Source organism: Teleopsis dalmanni, chromosome X (genome assembly GCF_002237135.1).
Source record: "Teleopsis dalmanni isolate 2A chromosome X, ASM223713v2, whole genome shotgun sequence".
Taxonomy (NCBI): Eukaryota; Metazoa; Arthropoda; class Insecta; order Diptera; family Diopsidae; genus Teleopsis; species Teleopsis dalmanni.
Window position 1 is genome coordinate 18,911,715 of NC_051848.1, and position 18,361 is coordinate 18,930,075.

General features: G+C 30.9%; 2 protein-coding genes across 3 annotated transcripts in view; both read right to left on the bottom strand.

Moving 5' to 3' along the window:
* The window catches only part of LOC119662362, a 42,902-nt gene extending 38,160 nt beyond the window's left edge, over positions 1-4,742 (bottom strand). The window contains exon 1 of the mRNA XM_038071968.1: positions 4,656-4,742. Within this exon, the coding sequence (XP_037927896.1) occupies positions 4,656-4,742 (87 nt within the window). The remainder of the gene's footprint in view (positions 1-4,655) is intronic.
* Positions 4,743-15,997: 11,255 nt separating this feature from the next.
* Positions 15,998-17,988, bottom strand: LOC119690054 (major centromere autoantigen B-like). Of its 2 annotated transcripts, XM_038105038.1 has the most exons (4): positions 17,847-17,988; positions 16,816-16,883; positions 16,342-16,747; positions 15,998-16,269 (listed from the first exon to the last, which is right to left on the bottom strand). In XM_038105038.1, the coding sequence occupies exons 2-3, from the start codon at positions 16,837-16,839 to the stop codon at positions 16,373-16,375; spliced, it is 399 nt and encodes a 132-aa protein (XP_037960966.1). In that variant the 5' UTR covers positions 16,840-16,883; positions 17,847-17,988; the 3' UTR covers positions 15,998-16,269; positions 16,342-16,372. The 2 variants fall into 2 exon arrangements, with proteins under 2 accessions (XP_037960966.1, XP_037960967.1); XM_038105039.1 differs by lacking the exon at positions 16,816-16,883.
* Between the last annotated feature and the right edge of the window lie 373 nt (positions 17,989-18,361).

Genomic DNA, 18,361 nt, shown 5'->3' on the forward strand with positions numbered 1-18,361 from the left:
AGGTAGGTAGGAAGGTTGAGGAATTGGAAGTACTTACCAAAGTAGTGAGAAATAATTAAGGTTTTAGATTATGAATAACAATGTGGAATCGTACGTATGTCGGGAGTGACTCGGTGCGGAAATGAAGTTAAGTATCGGATTTTTTCTGAAATCGCCAATTGCCGATTACCGATTTCCGATATCCTGCTTTCAATGTGCTTTTGAATTTATTATTAATATTGCTTTTAATATAATGAGAGCTATGAAAATTAATCAAATTTCATATAATATTTAAAATTAATCAACTATAATTTTGAATTTCTCTCAATTATTTCTCCATTTAAATGATTCATCAAAGTTTCCAGTATGCGATGACCTGCGCATTTAATTGTTCGTGTTTGTTGACTGTGTTTAATCCAATTATAGAACTGCATTCGGATTTGATTAATTTTCCGTGCAATTTATTTCAGCTTAATATTATTTACAATTTTTATTGCCCATCATATTTTTTAGCGAAACTTTTAAAAAAACGCAATAAATGCTGAAATGACGTACAAAGTACGTGGTCTCATTGCTGAGAGATTAACGAAAAAGAAAACAAGGACAAAGCTTCACTTAAATAAAATAAATAAAATTTTATAAAGCAGTTGGCGTCGTTGAATGCGAATTCAGGATTCGACAAAAACTATTCAAGGAGGAATAAAAAGAGTACATTTTTGGTTGGAACTGTGGAGTGGAGGAACTCTCAAATAGAATATGTCAAGCTGAATGAGGGAGTTTCATAAAGTGCTCTTATACTGAAGCGAAGGATTTTGTTGGGCAACGCCCAAGATATAAGTCTTTCTTTTTGTATTAACATATCTATAGAAATCTGTATGGAGAAAAGCTTATCAAGTTACACCTACTGACATTATCTGACATTATCTTTCTTTTTACAGAAGCTTGTACATGTAATAAATATCTAATAAACAACAAGAGAACATCAAAGTATCCATAAATAGGAATTAAAATAATTATCCTTGTTCGAATTCTTTGGAAGGAAGGTTAAAAAAACAAGTCCACAGATCATCGAGTAAGGTTATATTCATATTAAAAATAGGCAATCAGATTTGATGTTCGCAATTATTTTATGTTCTTTAATAAACACTCTATGTGCAAATAATTGCTATAATAAAGCAAATATAGAACGGCGAAAAATATTTAAAACTTGTTGAAATATATATAGATTGAATTAATTAATTATTTATTTCATCTCCTTCAAAAAAACCGTTGATCATTTTGAAATTGAAATATATGTCAGTGTTAAGTCCAAACTAATAGACAGACGGCGTGATTAGTTGACATCCTATTATATTGTCAAAATGGTGATGTGTTTGAATATCTCAGGTGCACATCTAAAATAAAATAGAAGATTGGATATTTAGTTGTTTTTAGAAAATCCACCAAAAGACGGGGCTTGAACGAATAGGACGACGTAAAAAGTCAGAGAAGCTTTTTAAAAAATCTCGAGTTGAGAACATATGGCAATGTGTCTAAAAGGTTTTAAAACTTTATTTCACAAATTTGCGTTAAGAAGTTAAGGATTATTAAGGAGTCACTTACTTTTCAAGAAGACGGACATAAATTGAAACACAATTTGAGGTGGGAAAATTACGAGACACTACAAACTGTTCATAAACTCCATTTACTGTTGCTAAAGTAGTGTTTGCTAAAAAATTAATACCAAATATATTGTAATACTATCAATATAAGTTCGACTGACATCAATAATGACGTTCTATTATAAGAATCTGTAACTCCAATAATATTTAATATTTTTAAGTGCCTGTACATCGTTTGTTATCTTTGAGTAGAAATCCTAAAAGTCTGGGACATGGCGGGCGGAACAAAGTGTAGAGCATTCAATGATAATATTTATCATAAATAAATTATTGATTTCGTATTTAATTTGGTTTTATTTTCGTAATTTTTAAGTCATTAGCATTTTTCTTTTTTTTTTTGTTGAAAACTTTTTAAATACACGTACGCCGTTTTGTGTTCCGATTCCCAGCCACCAACCACCAACCACCAACTCCCAACTCCTTTTTATGGACTTTTTCCCGACCCGTAAAACAGCAAAAAGGACTTCAAATGTGTTTCGCACTGTGAGCAGCAAAGATGCCGTGAAGAATGAGGACGAGGCGAAGCGGCTCATAAATCACCTACCGAACAATTGAGTGCGTCCTGAACGCAGTTGTTCAGTTGTTCAGTTGTTCAGCTGTTCGTCATTAAAAGGATTTGAACGGCTCGGAAATGCGATTTTCACGCATGAAACATAGTTGAAACGCTCATCAGCAGAATTTTGTTTGCTGGAATTGGTGCTGGTGTTTGATTTTTATGCCCTTTCGCATATTTTTTCCAACAATTTTGCTAAACTTTTGAATTTTGCTGGCACACATTTCATTTTATTCGATTTTATTTAGTATCTGAACGATCGCTCCTGAGGATGAGGAGTGGCTAACCAGAGTGGGGCGAGAAATATGTTTGTTTTACGATACTTTTTGCAAATTATTTCACTTTTATGTATTTTGGGTGTTATTTCTTTAAGTTTTTTTGCAAGGTTTTTTCATTATATTAATTCTCAAATTTTACAGGAAATTTTTATAATATTTTCATGCATGTTGCCGTAAGAGGTTTTCATTTTCATATCCACTCATAAATGTCTGAGTTAAATGACATTTTTTAACTTCGAATGAATTGCGAAAACATTACGTGAAATCGGTTTCCATCTCTCCACCTTCTCCGCCTGCTCCACCTGTCACACCCCTAGTGCCCCTTCACTGATATTGATGCTGTGTTATGACTGCACATATGTTGAAAAGTATCTAAACTAATAAAACTGTAAGCAAGTTTTTTTTTCATAAAGAGCTTTTAGCAAAATTATTTTCCATTTTGTTGTGAAAAATGAGGAAAATAGTTGAAAGTATTCCAAATTTTGGAAATGTAAACGTTATTGCAAATTTGAAAATTTTTTATTATTTTCATTATGCAAAGCACAAAGTATTAAATTTAAGAACTCTTTGAGAATTCTACAATGGTCAAGTCTCTGGAATACAAATATGTAAAATTTTTTTTCCCGACCGCATCAGCTGCAGTATTCCTTAAAAGGAAAACTAACGTTTTTGAACTCACCGTCTTTAATCACAAATGAATTACTTGTACAAATCCTGCACAATCTAAAACATTGGTCAAATACAGATACATTTTGTCACCTTTATCAGGGAATGATTTCTCTTCCCTACTTCAAAGCAATATTTGCAAAAAACGGTTTGTCTCAAACAGTTTCGTGATTTTTACTATGAGTAAGAAAGGATATATATCTCATTTATTTAAGTTTATATATTCATTTTAAATTCTTAAAGTTGACATCATAAAGTTATTGGTACTGAAAAACCAAATCAATCATTGAAATAACGAATACTAGTGTCTTATTTATGTACATCCCTGTTTTTCGTTTACTGAAATTGCTTTCTCCAACAATATCAGCCCAACTCACAACTTTCTAAATTATTTAGTAAAATATTTTCACTATATGTTCTTTAATTACTGAAATTGTCATTAACTCAAATCAAACAAAATAAAACTTTTTGAATGATATCGGCTTTTACCTAGAACGAATGTGTTTCATAAAAAAAATTAAGATATTATTTATTGAAATTATTCAAAATTTATTGAATGAAATGCTTTCAAAAGAAAGAAATTTGCAAATTCGTTTCTTTCGATAACCTTGTACACGCTTTTCAAACATTAAACATATATTAACATGCAACTTAAAATATAAAGTGCTGCAAGAAAGCATTTCTATGCTACGTACTTTTTTATGTGACGTCTAAAACTTAAGGCATTGTACAAGACTATAAATAGTCAAACCGAAGAGGGAAAGAATGTGAATTATATTAATACAAATTATTACGTTTTGTAAGAATAGTTAAATGATTTAATCCGTTCATTAATATTAAAGTTATGTGTTCCAATAATATAACCTATATGTGTAGATAAAGTATTTAAACTTATGTGGTCATTTGTTGAAAGAAAATTCTACTGCAGTCTATCATTTTGTTAAGAACAATTGTGAGATAACGTAATACTATATAGAATATCAGTAGGACATCCATTTTTGGGGCAATCATTAGTTAATCTCATCACATATCATAGAATGAAGAAAGATTTCTCTGAAAATTTGAAAGATCTTACAATGACGTTTAACGTGAATAGAGGAATGAGAAGATTTACTAAACATATGAAAACAGGGCCTTGAAGATTTCTAAGGACGCTTACTAATGTTGTTTGTATATTAAGTCATTACTTATCTCTACGTATCTTAATACAACAAGAATTAAAAGAAAATGAAACATGAACGTAACTCTCGAGTTTTCATCTAAGTTAGTAGTGCAGTCCTCATCTTTGTGAAACTATTAATACATTAAAAACAAAGTAAATCAATAGAGTAGAACATGTATCCAATACAAATTTTGATACAATCTTTGTCTTTAGCTAAAAGGATATCTAGAATATTCTATATTCAGTGATCAAGAATTATGGAACTACCCCAAGTATCTTAATCTCCGAGATCCATTATGAGGCCTTTAATGTGAAATTCTCATTTTTAATATAAATTTTCTAATATATACACTTACCGTATTTAGATTAGTGATTTTATCCAGTTCCAGGTTTGTACTGCCCCGATGATGATGCAGATGATGTAAATGGTGTGTTGTCAACATATTGACAGCAACAACAGCAACAACAGCAACAACAACAAAAACAACAAATTCGTTATAAAACTTATTATGAATTTTTTATGCGTTTTTGATTTTTTCGTTAATTTTATTAATTTTTTCTTCGAAATACTAAAAAGTTTTTAATTGCGAAAACACAACGCAAAATAAAATAAAGCGAAATTCATTCGCCGGATTTTTTCTGCTCTGTTGCTTTGTGTCTTTTACACTTTCACCGCGCTTTCCACTATAAAAGTAGTTTTTTAATTTTTTCTTGCTTTTATAAATGGTTCACGGGCACTGCAGTTGGCATCTCATAAAATATTCCATTTAATCGTAAATCACAATTAAGACAGATTAAATACAGCGATTGAAACCACATTGCAGGAGCGAATTCGCGCTCCTACATATTTGCTCGCCTGCAGTTCTGGGTGAACTTTTCGCTGAATATGCGCTGAATACGCGCTGAATACGCGCTGAATTTATGTTGACTTTACTTGTAAGCTATTCGGCGTGTTTTCATATTTACGTTTACCGTTTGCCGTTTGCCGTTCGCTTTCCAAAAGTGAATAAACATGACCCAACACAACCCGCAACGTTGATGTCTGAAGGCGGAAACGGAAGACTAAGGTTGACACTGCACCGGAAGTGGCGCATTCAACGACCTGCTTTTTCTTTTCAAATTTCTGCACTTTAATTTTTAATTTTATTTATTTTGTATTTATTTATGTATTTGTTATGCACAAAGCATAATTGCAATTTTCCATTTTACACAAGTTTCGCTTGTTTTACTTATTTTCTTTTTTTTCGAATATCCTTTTGGTATATTTTTCCTTTTTAGTAATTATGAATTTATGCATTAATTGAACCAATTATTGTTGCAGTTCCTACTAAAATATAGTTGGAGATATGAACTTTTTGGTAATGGCTTTGTCAGTTAGAATTAAGTTCGGGTCATGTAAGTTGAAAAGAAACAATTTCCTGAAGAAGATACATACCCTGCAGAGGACTGAAGAAGTTCATACAATTGGAAGTTTTAAATAAATAAATTTATGAATGAACTTTATTAATTTCAAAAATAAGTCAATTGCTCTTTAAATTTGATTTTGGTAATAGAGGACTAGTCATCCATCTACTACTTATTAAATCATTATTAAATCGTTGAAAAATTTACTAGATAATGAGCATAGCATTCGCAGTGGTTAAGCCACATCAATGATATGCAACAAATAATGCAATTTGCACATAATTTCCTTTGTTTATTATGCAAATATTTAATTCAATTTAATTTCATTAAACAACCAAAACCCATACAAGCATATAAAAAAGGACTACTAAAAATAAAGGATTTCAAGTTAAACGAGCGTAATTAAATGACCACATTAAAAGCGCCACAAAGTGTGCTCAAATAAAAAAGATATGCGGACGGACCGACAATTTGCGCATTTCACTAAGTTTATATTATAAAGTATAAAAAATTTGTATGGAATAAAAAATATAATTTATTTAAAAAATACCCAAAAAATGCAAAATATTTGCAAAACCTAAAGACAAAAACAAAAAGGCATAAAAAATTGCAAAAATAAAATATTTATTAATTAAATGTGAAAATACATGACAGTTTTTGTGAATATTATATGGAATATTATATGAAGAGAGCAGATAATATTATTAAATAAAATGTATTCAATTTTTAATTTTTCAAAAGTTTTTACAACTTTTTTGTACACTTTTTTTGTATTTTTGTTTCTGTGTTTATCTCAAAAAGACACAAAAACTCAGGAAGTTCACTGGAGACTATATAGCGGCGAGGACAATTATCCCACATAAGTTCTTCAAGTATTCGATAATAAATAAAATAATTTACAAACTTATACAATGTTGGTAAATATACGAAAAGCACACAACCAACTAAACTCCTAATGCGCAACGTAATTAGTTTAGGCTTTTGTGGTTCGTCCTTTCGCTTCCGTTTGCCTCCTGGCAATGGCAATGGCAATGGCAACGCATGAGGTTGACAAAATCATTAAAAATTAAAGAGAAAAATTTCGCTCACAAGGAACACAAGGAACACAAGCAAGTCGATTGTGGCCGTAATGGAATGAAATTTTATTTCCTCAAAAAGTTTTCATCGAAGTAATTCGATTGGTTTTAAAAAGGATATCAGTTGTTGTATCTTGGCTAGCAGCGAAAAAAGTTTCTTTTAATATTTTTAGAAATTTTATTAAAATCAACAAATTGCATTGCTAAAATGATCGGTAATTGGCTGCTTTAGACAAATTGAAAAAGTAACTTAAATGAGCTAAAGTTCCAATCAATCCGTTCCTTTTTATTTCTCGATCTTTGAAACAGAAATATCATTGTCCAACTAGCATCAATCAGCTATAAACCAAATAACAAAATCGTAAATCCATTCTCAGTGATCATACTTTTGATCCTTTTGATCGTCGTCTAAAAATATTAACGTCTTAATACTTAAGACGGAAAGATCAGAACCAACTGGAATTCATGAGCTGTGATCCAAGTAATAAAAACAAGTAATAATACTAATAATATATAAAGCCTTATTCGACATCCCTTGTAGCAAATGAGGTTTAGAATTTTGAACTCAGAAATACTGTTAGGCTTATTATGCTAACCAGAGATAGCATAAAAAATCCCTATTATTATTATCATTAAAAATAATAATAGCTGAACAAAACTCTTTTTATCTACAAAAAGTTGCGAATTAGTGTGCTATTTCATTATTAACAGCAATCTCTGTTAATGACATCCTTAAGGACCTCAAGATTGATCCGATCAAAAAATACAAAAAGGATAGAGCCCTGAAATTATTTACGAAAACTGACAGGTTTACTAACACTGCGTTATCGAAATCGAATCTCAGAATGGTTACAGGCTTCTCGGGAAGGTATGCAGATCTGGGGTCAGTTATTGCTTAGTCTGATGAAGTGATAAACAATAATCCAGTCAAGGCGTAGAGAGGGGTTAAGAAGAAACCTCGCAGTTAATAGAGAGTAAAAGTGCTCAAATGCACTGACTCAACTAGCCTCAACATAATAATAATAATAATAATAATATAATAGGATAAAAGATAACATAGGCTAAAATGTGTACAATTTTTTTTTTGTGCGTATTTTTCTACTTTTTAAATTTTAAAGTAATGGAACGCCCCAAAAAATATTGTGAAAACGTTTTATATTCAAGGATGAATGAAACACAAACATTTTCAATACCAAATATTGAATGTTCCATACTTGCCCAAAATAGAGGTTTTTACGAACTTGCCTTACTTCCATTAAAAATTTTATATTGCAAAGTTGTTTTGTGGAATTTTGCAAAATCAAGAGCAGGAATCAAAATTACATTATCACAACATTAAATAAATTCAAAAATGATTTATTTAAATATCGTACAATACATATCATACAATACAATGTCCAATTTTATGTATTTTTGTATTTGTATAGTGGCACCTACCACAATGGTTTCCGTCGTACCATTTATAGCAACAGGGATTGCGTTCTACGGAAAGTTTTATTATAGGATCAATAGGTTTCGACTTTGAAAAAATTTTTTTTTAATTATTTGCACACTAGTGTAATATTAATAGTATAGTATATAATATGTGATTATACTTGACCAATGAAAAAGTAATAAGCAACATCTGTACATACTACATAACGTTAGATACCCCTTCTAATTACATTTCATCCTTTTATTTAACTTAGAATTCTTCAATTTTAACTCTTCCAACCCATAATTGGACGAACAACAAATCCATGATTGTTCAACTATAAAAGCGAAATACTTCGATGTGAAAAATAAATAATAATGTAATAATGAATAATAGAACAGGAGCCGCGTAATACGAAGATACATACATTATAAGGAATCATATATATATATAAATATATATTGCAAATATAAATATCTGAGTAGGTAAGCAGAAAATCGTGTGTCTATGCGCCTTTATTACTTTTTTATTATTCTCTTGCCATAAAGATAATGTTAACTCACAGATACAGATACTCACAGATAGGAGCACAGCAAGTATTTCTTTGTGATATACGTTACGTACTTGCGTTATCTAGCACATATGAGAGCACACCCCGACACAGCACTGGCACTGACATACAGACATACAGACATACAGACATGTTTAACACATATTATATACGAGTATGTCAAGTTGGCATTAGCACAGAGACAAAGTGAAATTTATATCTTAAAAAAAATTCTTTAAAAATAGACATTAAATGCAGTAACACTGAAGCAGAGAGAAGAAAAGGGAACAGGAAACGGAAACGGATGTGAATATGGCAACGAATGTATGGCACTTTTCTTTTCACGGTTTGGCTTATTTTTCGGTCTAGTTTTCCTTTTATTCACGTTGCTATCAAGCCATGCAAACGCAGACGCACTTTTCAGCTGTTTTTTAGCCGAAGCCATTTCTTTGGTGTTAACATTTCTAGATTTGATGGTGTCATGACATTATTTTATTCATATAAAGCAGAAATTTTAATTCTTAATAAAATGCACTCACATATGATTCTAAATAAAGCAATTTCTTATTCAAATTTTGTGCGCACTTTTTCCTGATAGTTTTGTCGCCAAAAGTATAATACTATTAAATAAGTTCATAGACTGGTCAGATCTATCTACCTATCAGTGTTGTATAGAAAAAAATATTGCAGTACAGTATTTATAGATACTCCATAGACATTTGATCAGATATGTCATTAGAGTAACTTTTTAAACTAAAAAACAGTTTACCCTTTAAATACTTATTTTATTTTGTTTTAAAAATGCGTTAAGGGAAAAACCCTTATGTTGTGTCATCTTAGAACTAGGTTAGGTTAGGTTATGCTGATAGACAAAAAGGGCCACGCGTAGACCATTAAGGTTCATTGCGATACTAGATCAAAGTCACTTAGGGTGCGAGTGTTATTAATGAATTTTATTAGGAATTCAACCGAAACCTTAGGTATGTGCTCCAGTCCTGTAAAACTGACAGCCCCCAAGTACATTCGCCGAGTTCTCGAGCGAGAGCCGGACAGCTACACAGCAGACACTCGAGAGTTTCCTTTGCGTCCGGGTCGATGCATTTCCTACAAGCATCGCTGCGAATTAGGTTTAGTTTGTGCGCTTTGGATGCGACCAAACAGTGGCCTGTCAATACACCAATTAACGTTCTACAGTTCCTTCGGCTAGACGATATAACATCCTTGGTGCACTTTTCCTCGTATATGTGTCTACACATGAGAACCGTGGCAGATACAGATCTGGCAATAATCCAAAGTTTCCATTCCAAAACATTATAATGTATGGAGCAAGTATGCCCGATATTTTACACAAATAGCTCCGAGTCCCAACAGTTACAAAATCGTAAGGAAATATCATTTGAGTCATTTGAATATATAATGACACAAATTATTTTAATATGAAAGTTTGTACAAATTGTACTCCCAGGCCTGACTAAGCATACTTTATGATAATTACATGATAATTTAAAATATTAGCTTCAGTTTTTGCTTCTTTGTTTTTCGACAAATAACATATTTTCGGTTATGTTCAAAATAATTCAAGCGTTTGACATTGCATTTCTTTACATTAGCCATGGATGCGTACATCCGTTGTTTACATGTACCGCTGCATGAGTGTTCTCGGAATGAGTTTGATTACCGAGTCACCTAGCCACCTAGCCACCTAGGTATCTTCCCCACTGGTGAAGCCGTTTTAATTAGCCGCATATATAAATGGTGTTGGCACGTTATCCCAGTCATTTACATAAAATGCTGCTGGTAGTACGTGAGGCGGATGCAACTAAATTTGCATTTTAAATACGTGTGGAACGCCCGTAGCTGTAAATCCGCGCGCATTTCCGCTTTAATAAGGACATAATCACAGTATCGCATCGGTGCTAGTGGTGCTGCACTCGTAAAAGGATTCGAGCTGAAAAGTTAATTAAATATGCTTAGGTAAATGTGAAATCACTTGCGAATGCTCAGATGGGAAATGAAGATAAAGGAATATATTTGGAAGGATTATTACACAATGCGAACAATTAAATCATAAATAAATGGCGCTTCACACAGAGTTACACACATTACGAGTATTGCCCAAATACTTTAGCTCGGCTTTACGCACGTAGAAAAATATTGTTTTAAATATAATAAAATAGAATATTCGGAAGTTGAGTCTTTACGCTGTGCACCGCAATTGGGATTTCAATTATTCACGTTCTGCAGTGACGCAGAACCACTAGCACAGACCAGGTGACAGCGGGAGCTTTGGGAATAGTTTGTTTGTGTTGAGCTCGGAAGAGTGAAATGACAAATTCTTTCAAGTCAAATATAGGACTAAAACCAAAATAAAAATAAAATACAAAACTTGATTTCCTGAAATTAGTAAAAAAAGTTTTTTTCCCTATACATTCCGATTAACCGCTTGAGTCCTAAGGGAACAGTAAATCCAATACAAGAGAGAATAAACAGTTTAATTTATTTGAGTTAATTACTTTCTATTATCTTTTATATTCTCTCTTCAATGGAAATACATTAAATATAAAAAGTAATTCTATCAAAACCATTTCAATATTTTTTCTCAATACTGACTCTTATAAAAGCGTTCACTAAAGAATTGAGACGAGAGTACCCAGTAAGGATTTATTGCATAAGCAGCTAGTATATCAAAGAATATGTTTAGTCCTTGTTAAGGGTCCATAACTGATTTTACGGAATTCATTAATGTTAAGTGTTAGGTGAAATCTGTACTGCAGTTGAGGAAAAATACTACATGCTTGAAACTAGAATTTCTCGATACTCTATTTTATTTCCACATAAAACAGAAAACTTCAAACAAACAATATTTTCGAAGTACATTTTGCGAGCAATAGATTAATTTTAGTTTATTTCTAATTACGTCATAAAAACGTTTTTTTCTCATAAAATGCGACCTATATTGAGTCCCATGCATTGGTTTTCCACTGATTCGGCCGATTCCATGCTGACCGGGGAGATCTTGAAAATGATGATTAAGTACAATCCGATGATACTCGAGAGGTTTTAAGAGCATTATAAAAATATGTTCAAAATTTTTCGAAAGATTCGTGGAGCATATCAGCCATTGTAACTGAAAATTTAATATGATATTTAGTTCAGATTTGTTCAGATGGGCAATTTCAATTTCAAAGCAATATTGGTCGGTTTTTTCGATTCAAAGGTTTAGAGAAAATTCATATCAGTATATGGAATCAAACAGTAGAGATTGGAATAGATCATAATAATACTGACGAAATTGAAATATGAAGGTGTATCAGATATGAAAATATATTGCTGCACTTACTAATCAATATTTGATCTGAGAAACTATTTGCAAGACCACTGAGCAATATTCATTAAAACATATGTTATTAAAGCTTTGACGTGAAATCACCCAACAGACGATACTATGACCAGAAGAGTCCTATTGTACCAAATTAAAACATCTAAATGAATGGTGTTGCCATAAACAACATCAGATAACATACTTCAATATTCAATATATTTAGTAGCAGCAAAATCCTTACATCCTTTATAGTCTATTATTTATCTTCGTGCTCCGCACGGTCAGCATTTCTCCGCAACGTATTCTTTATAAATTGTTCTGTAAGAGTTAAGCCATGGTATCATCAACCTTAAGACTGTGAATACAATTTCCCATAAGTACATTTTAAGTCATAAGTTTGTTACTTTTTGATTTACATGATTTTCTGATTGGTTGTATTTTTTAATTTAAGATCATTTAGTCTATCACTTCCTCTGCAAACTCTTTTAAAAGCATCTCCAAGAGCATAACGTTTTCATCTGACGCATTGGTTACTTATACAATCCATATTTAGCCGTAATGGAAATATTGTTTAAACATAGTATCTGCTTATAAGGAATATGATACTGTATTGATGCCTCCTCTGCTACTTTGTGCTCTATTATGGAAATATGTTTCACTACCATGGAATTATTATCTTAAACTTTGTATCTGAATATGATGGAATCATCTGATACTCATTATTCCTTTATCTCATTGTTTCCAAAGTATTGTTTCCGTTGGTAATGGATGATGGCTCTTCAACTATATTATTTGCGTTCTTTGTTTTGTCTCTAAATGCTTTATACACATTGTAATCACTTGAATATACCGGAAAAATAGGTTATTATTGGGATTCCCTCTGTGTCAATCGCTTTTTTTAGTTGGTAGCATTTAAATTTGCTTCCAATACAACATTTTTTCTTTCATCGAATTTTGCACTCAGTCTTCTCTTATACTTGAGTATCGTTTATACCTTTTAATTGTAGACCTCTAAGAAATTAGTATGCTGCATCTATGTGAAAATAATCCATTATCTTGTTGGCCTTAATTTCATTCCCACCTTCCTCATACTCCTGCATTTAATTTTATTTTTATTTTTGTTTTTATTATTTATTTTATTTAATATAATTCAATTTAATCAAGTTAAAAAATACAGACTCACATTTAGTGTTTCTATTGATCAGTAATTAATTTTACTTAATCATTCTTATTTATATTTTCTAAAAAAAATATAATTTTTGAATAAATTGAAAACTTGTGCAAACAAAATTAAGGAAATCACATCTGCCGCTTGTGCCTAATTTTGCTCTTATTGAGCGCTGTTTTTTTTGGGAAAACCAACTACATTTGGAGGCAAACGTAAATTGAATCTTTAGAATTTTTGGATACAATGCCCCATGCAAACTCATTATAATGCCTCCTATCATGTTTTTTATTTTCATACTCTCCATTCAACATTTACACGCCGGTACTCCTATTATTTCCGTCATATGTTATTATCTCCCCGGGAATTCCGAACTCTGCTTTGTCGCAAAGCCTCAAAATATTGTAAATACATTCTTATTAAATATGTGAACTCGTACATTTTTTATATTTGTATAATAATTTTCTTTAGATTTAATATCAAAAGAATCTGTTTGCGAATGGCGACATGCATGAAATTCCAAACCACGTCCTCAAATTGATATGGCAACGCTGTGCCATGAATTCCTGAATTCCTGAATTCCTGAATATCTCAATTTCTGAATTTCTGAATTTCTGAATTTCTGAATTTCTATCAACCAAATCGAATCGTTTCAGTATCAATGTGACTCAAATTGAGGCGAGGCGAGGCGAGGAGAGGAGAGGCGAGGCATTGAATTGAATTACAAATGATGAAATTGTATTCTAATAATTGAAATTTTGCGTATGCATACTATATGCCAAATTATCTTAAACAAATAGATATGTTATGTATATATGTATACTCGTATATAAATGAACACATGTATGTAGTATGTTTATAATAATATTTTGGATGTTAATGCTGCATTGTTGTTAGCGAACACGTATAAAAATTAATAAAACATTGCAGCTCTTTACTTGAATACAGAAATGAATATTAATAATCCTTTTAGGCTGCCTGCCATCCTGTCTGTCGACTAATGCCGATTCATGTGCTGTGCGGGAAACGACACAACTGAAGCTTACGTCTAATGCGGAATTAGTGGATCCGTAATCCCTGCACTTAAAGCCACATTCGACATATAATAAGTTTTGCAATATATTTGACTATTAAGCAATTGGAGGATTTTTGCATAAAGGACAATTGGAGTGGAATTGCATGACATTTTCAATTGAGTTAATCCGATCGTTATATTATACAATGTATAATTACAACTCTTATTATTAAGTGGAAGCTATTTTCGCATTTTAGGAACAGATTATCGTTATGTAAATAAATTCTGAGAGGAGGAAATATTTGAGCTTGAGAACGGGTTCAATCCAAGTACAGTTGTCTTAAATCAGGACCCTGTTCATTTAGAAACATACAGTTTTTCATACTTAAGCTACTGATATATTAAATTTGATGCTAATAAATAATGAAATAAATAAGAAATAAATAAGAAATATATTGAAAGAAGTAAGGGAGGAAATAGCTTTACAAACTGGTGCACTGAAATTATGCCTAAGATGATAATGAGGAAGTTATGCATTGGAGTATATAGTACTAATGGGAATATTGTTAATATATTCTATTCAATACTTATTAATAAATTTATTATTTTTATTAAAAAAAATTTATTTCAAAATTATGAAAAGTTTTTTAATGAATCAGGAATTTGTGCCAATCTGGTTTCAAAGTGCAGGTGAGCATAATGTCGTTAAATTAAATACTCATTTTCATTTATATACATATAATAAAAATACTACATCACCAAACGAGTTAACAACTGTTTTACAACGATAAAAAGTATGTAAACCCGTATATATGTATTATACGTATATCTAGTACAGCGCTTATTTGCTTTCTCCAGCTTTTAAGAATTGCATGGACACTATAGCGATATCATAGCTCTTCGAAATTTATACAATTAAATTGCCAATTATTTTTACAAATGAAGGATCTGTTAGCATAATAGATTTTTTTAGATTATGTCACAGGTGGCAGTTAAAGTATTCTGATTTGTCTATGGAATCGATTAATGAGAAATAAAAAGGAAAGATCGAAGTTCGAAAGTAAAAAAAATGGAAGTTTCTTCTCTATAATGTAAAATAGTTTTGGTTAGAGCAAACAATCCGATATTAAGCAATAAAAAGCAAACTATATAAGATTAAATCCAATTTTTATCCAATATAATATTTTATTGGCAAAAAAAAATAACCGTTAATTAAAAAAATTCTACATTTAGAATCGAAAAATATCGGGAATTAATGACTCATTACTTTTTTATATATTGAAAACTAAGACTAGGAACACAAATCTTGTTTATATCAACTCACACCTATTGGTTTTGTAAGTGTCTGCAACCAGCATGAAACCAGCTGACATATCAAGAATGAGAGATAATGACTGTGTTATTTTGACAAATAAGTCTCTGTTAAGAAATGTTACTCTTCACACGCTGTTCCTAGAATTCTTCAAGACGAGGCACTTATTTTACGTTGACTCACATGTGTTAATTTGTACTGAAGTAGTTGAAATATATATCTGACTAAACCATTTGATTCAGCGTCCATTAGTATCATTTACCATCTACAGAAGATTAGCTTATTTATAAACACATAATTTATACGACAACTGAGATTTTATACAGATCAAGAGAATGACTTCGAATAAAATGATTAAAAACAAGATACTTGAACAAAGATATTAACGTTTAAGTATATTTAACAAAAATACAATTTAAGTACAAATGTACTTACTGACACCAAGAAAAAAAATTAACATAGTAGTGACTATTAAATAGAATATATATGTCTAAAAAATTAAACACACAGCAACCAATTATATGTTGTGAGATCACAAAAGTAGAAACGGTTGTAAAATTATGGATATGAGGAGTTTATAATGTCGGTTTTTTTTCGAATTGGTGTTAGGAATAGAAGATTTCTACTTATAACCCAGTAAGAAACGCAGACGTCTAACTTTCTCTGTTTCTTACTTACCAGAAACTAAGTAAGTCTATTTTCGATGGACATCCTAAGAAAAGAATTATAAAAAAAAAATTCGATTTAAATTTGCATATACTAAAAACTCCATTTCATTACTTACGTTTATAAATTATAATTGAGAAAACCATAATTTACTTTTTCTTTCGTCTTTTCTTCATTGGTTTCATGTAATGATTGCGCTTATAATATTTCCTTTTCTTCGCATTCTTTTTTGGCCTATAAATTTTCACATTCTGTTTTTTCTTATTTTTTTGGACAAAATAATTGCTAGATTCCGTTTCAGAGAATCCCCATAAATATTCTTCTTCACCTTCTTCTTCCTGCTCTTCGAGAGGTTCAAATTCCACTTTTACTTCTTCCATGTAAACTTCTTCCTCTTCCTCTACCTCTACCTCTCCCTCTTCCTCATCATCTTCCTCTTCCTCCTCCTTTTCTTCCTCGTGTTCTTCACCAGCCCATTCATCTTCCTCGTTCCCATCATCACTTGGCATGTCTTTTTTCAACTTCTATTTAACAAAAGTTTTATTTATAAATAACATTATGTACTGAATATTATATTAAATTAAGGACCTACATGACATCTCGAACAGTATGCCATTTCGAAAAATATCCAGTTACTGAGAAGGGTCGTTTAGAATGAAACTGTAAGTACAAATTTTTAATATTAATTTTGCGCTGAAGGGAACCTACATTGCTTATTTTGGAATGAATTGGAGTAGTCTCAACCTTTATTTAATTTTGATTTTCTGATTTATATTTTATAATCTATTTTATAGTCACGTCATCAGTAATTTCAATGCTAAAAACATTCAAGGAACTTTTTAAAGGCTTTTCATACTCTGTCGGTGATCGATGAATTTTTATGGAATCAGATTTATTTAATCTGGAACAGACTGTATAGGCCCTGGATACATTTTCAAGATTCTATTTATCATTGCAGTGAAAATAATTTTTTAAATTTTTAAATAATTAATTTAATAAATTTTTTACTATAAGTGAATCTAAGAGAAATGGGTGCAATTTATATTAAAAAATGACAATAGATTATACATACCTTGTACTTCACCTGTACAGAAGAAAAGAATATCAAATATCAATTACAAGATCTAGATAAGGATCACCAAATAGTGGTTATCAGTAATGGATTGTCAAAGATATTTAGACAGGTTTACACAAAATTTAAGATATATATGGACATCTGGAAGAAATCACCTTCCTCAAAGTTCAGTCTAATCCTAGATGATGAGTAACTTGTACAAACGGACGTTAAAGAAAATTCCAGTAATAAACAAGTTAAAAAAATAAAAACAGGCATTATAAGGAATTCATCAACTATTTCGGATAGGTTTTTTCTAATCTCGTAATCATCAGTACTATAGAATAATATTATAATAGAATAGAATAATCTCGTAACCATCAGTACTTGAAATGATGATTTCAACTTTTCCAAGATCCACACATTTTAAGGAATAATTTGTTAATAATTATTTATATAACCAATTATTACTTTCTAAGGATTTTGAAAGTAACTACAATATGTTCCTATAAATCTATTATAATTATTTCAATTAACCATTTCGGTATACTTGCACGTTAAGGACTTACCTTAATATAATCAGAATTGTCAATCTGATTGATATATTTTGAAATATATAACCTTAACTAAAATTTTGACACAAAACAAAACTTGCATAATCTCAAAAAATGTTCAGTGAAATTGGAACACACTCCTCATAATAAAATATAATATAAATTATATATTTTTATTTTACCTTAAAACAATCACATTTCAAAAATCAATGGCAAATGGTTTATTTCTATTTAAAAAAATAGATTCATGTCTGCATACTACAAAAAATGTTTCATTTTTATAGATTTTCACTACCGATTTATAGATTTGTATTCAGTATTGTTTGCCAAATACCCACGAAAAGTACACTGATTTACAGGGCACAGATTTGAATCTATTTGACGTACTTTTCGCATATTTCGTATAACTTATGGGCAACATTATCAATCTTTAGACCATGTGCTACAACAATAATCCATATGAGGGCTCAACAATGAAATGAGGGCATAGGTGATGCCGGACTTCAGCGAAACAGTCTGCCATTGGTATC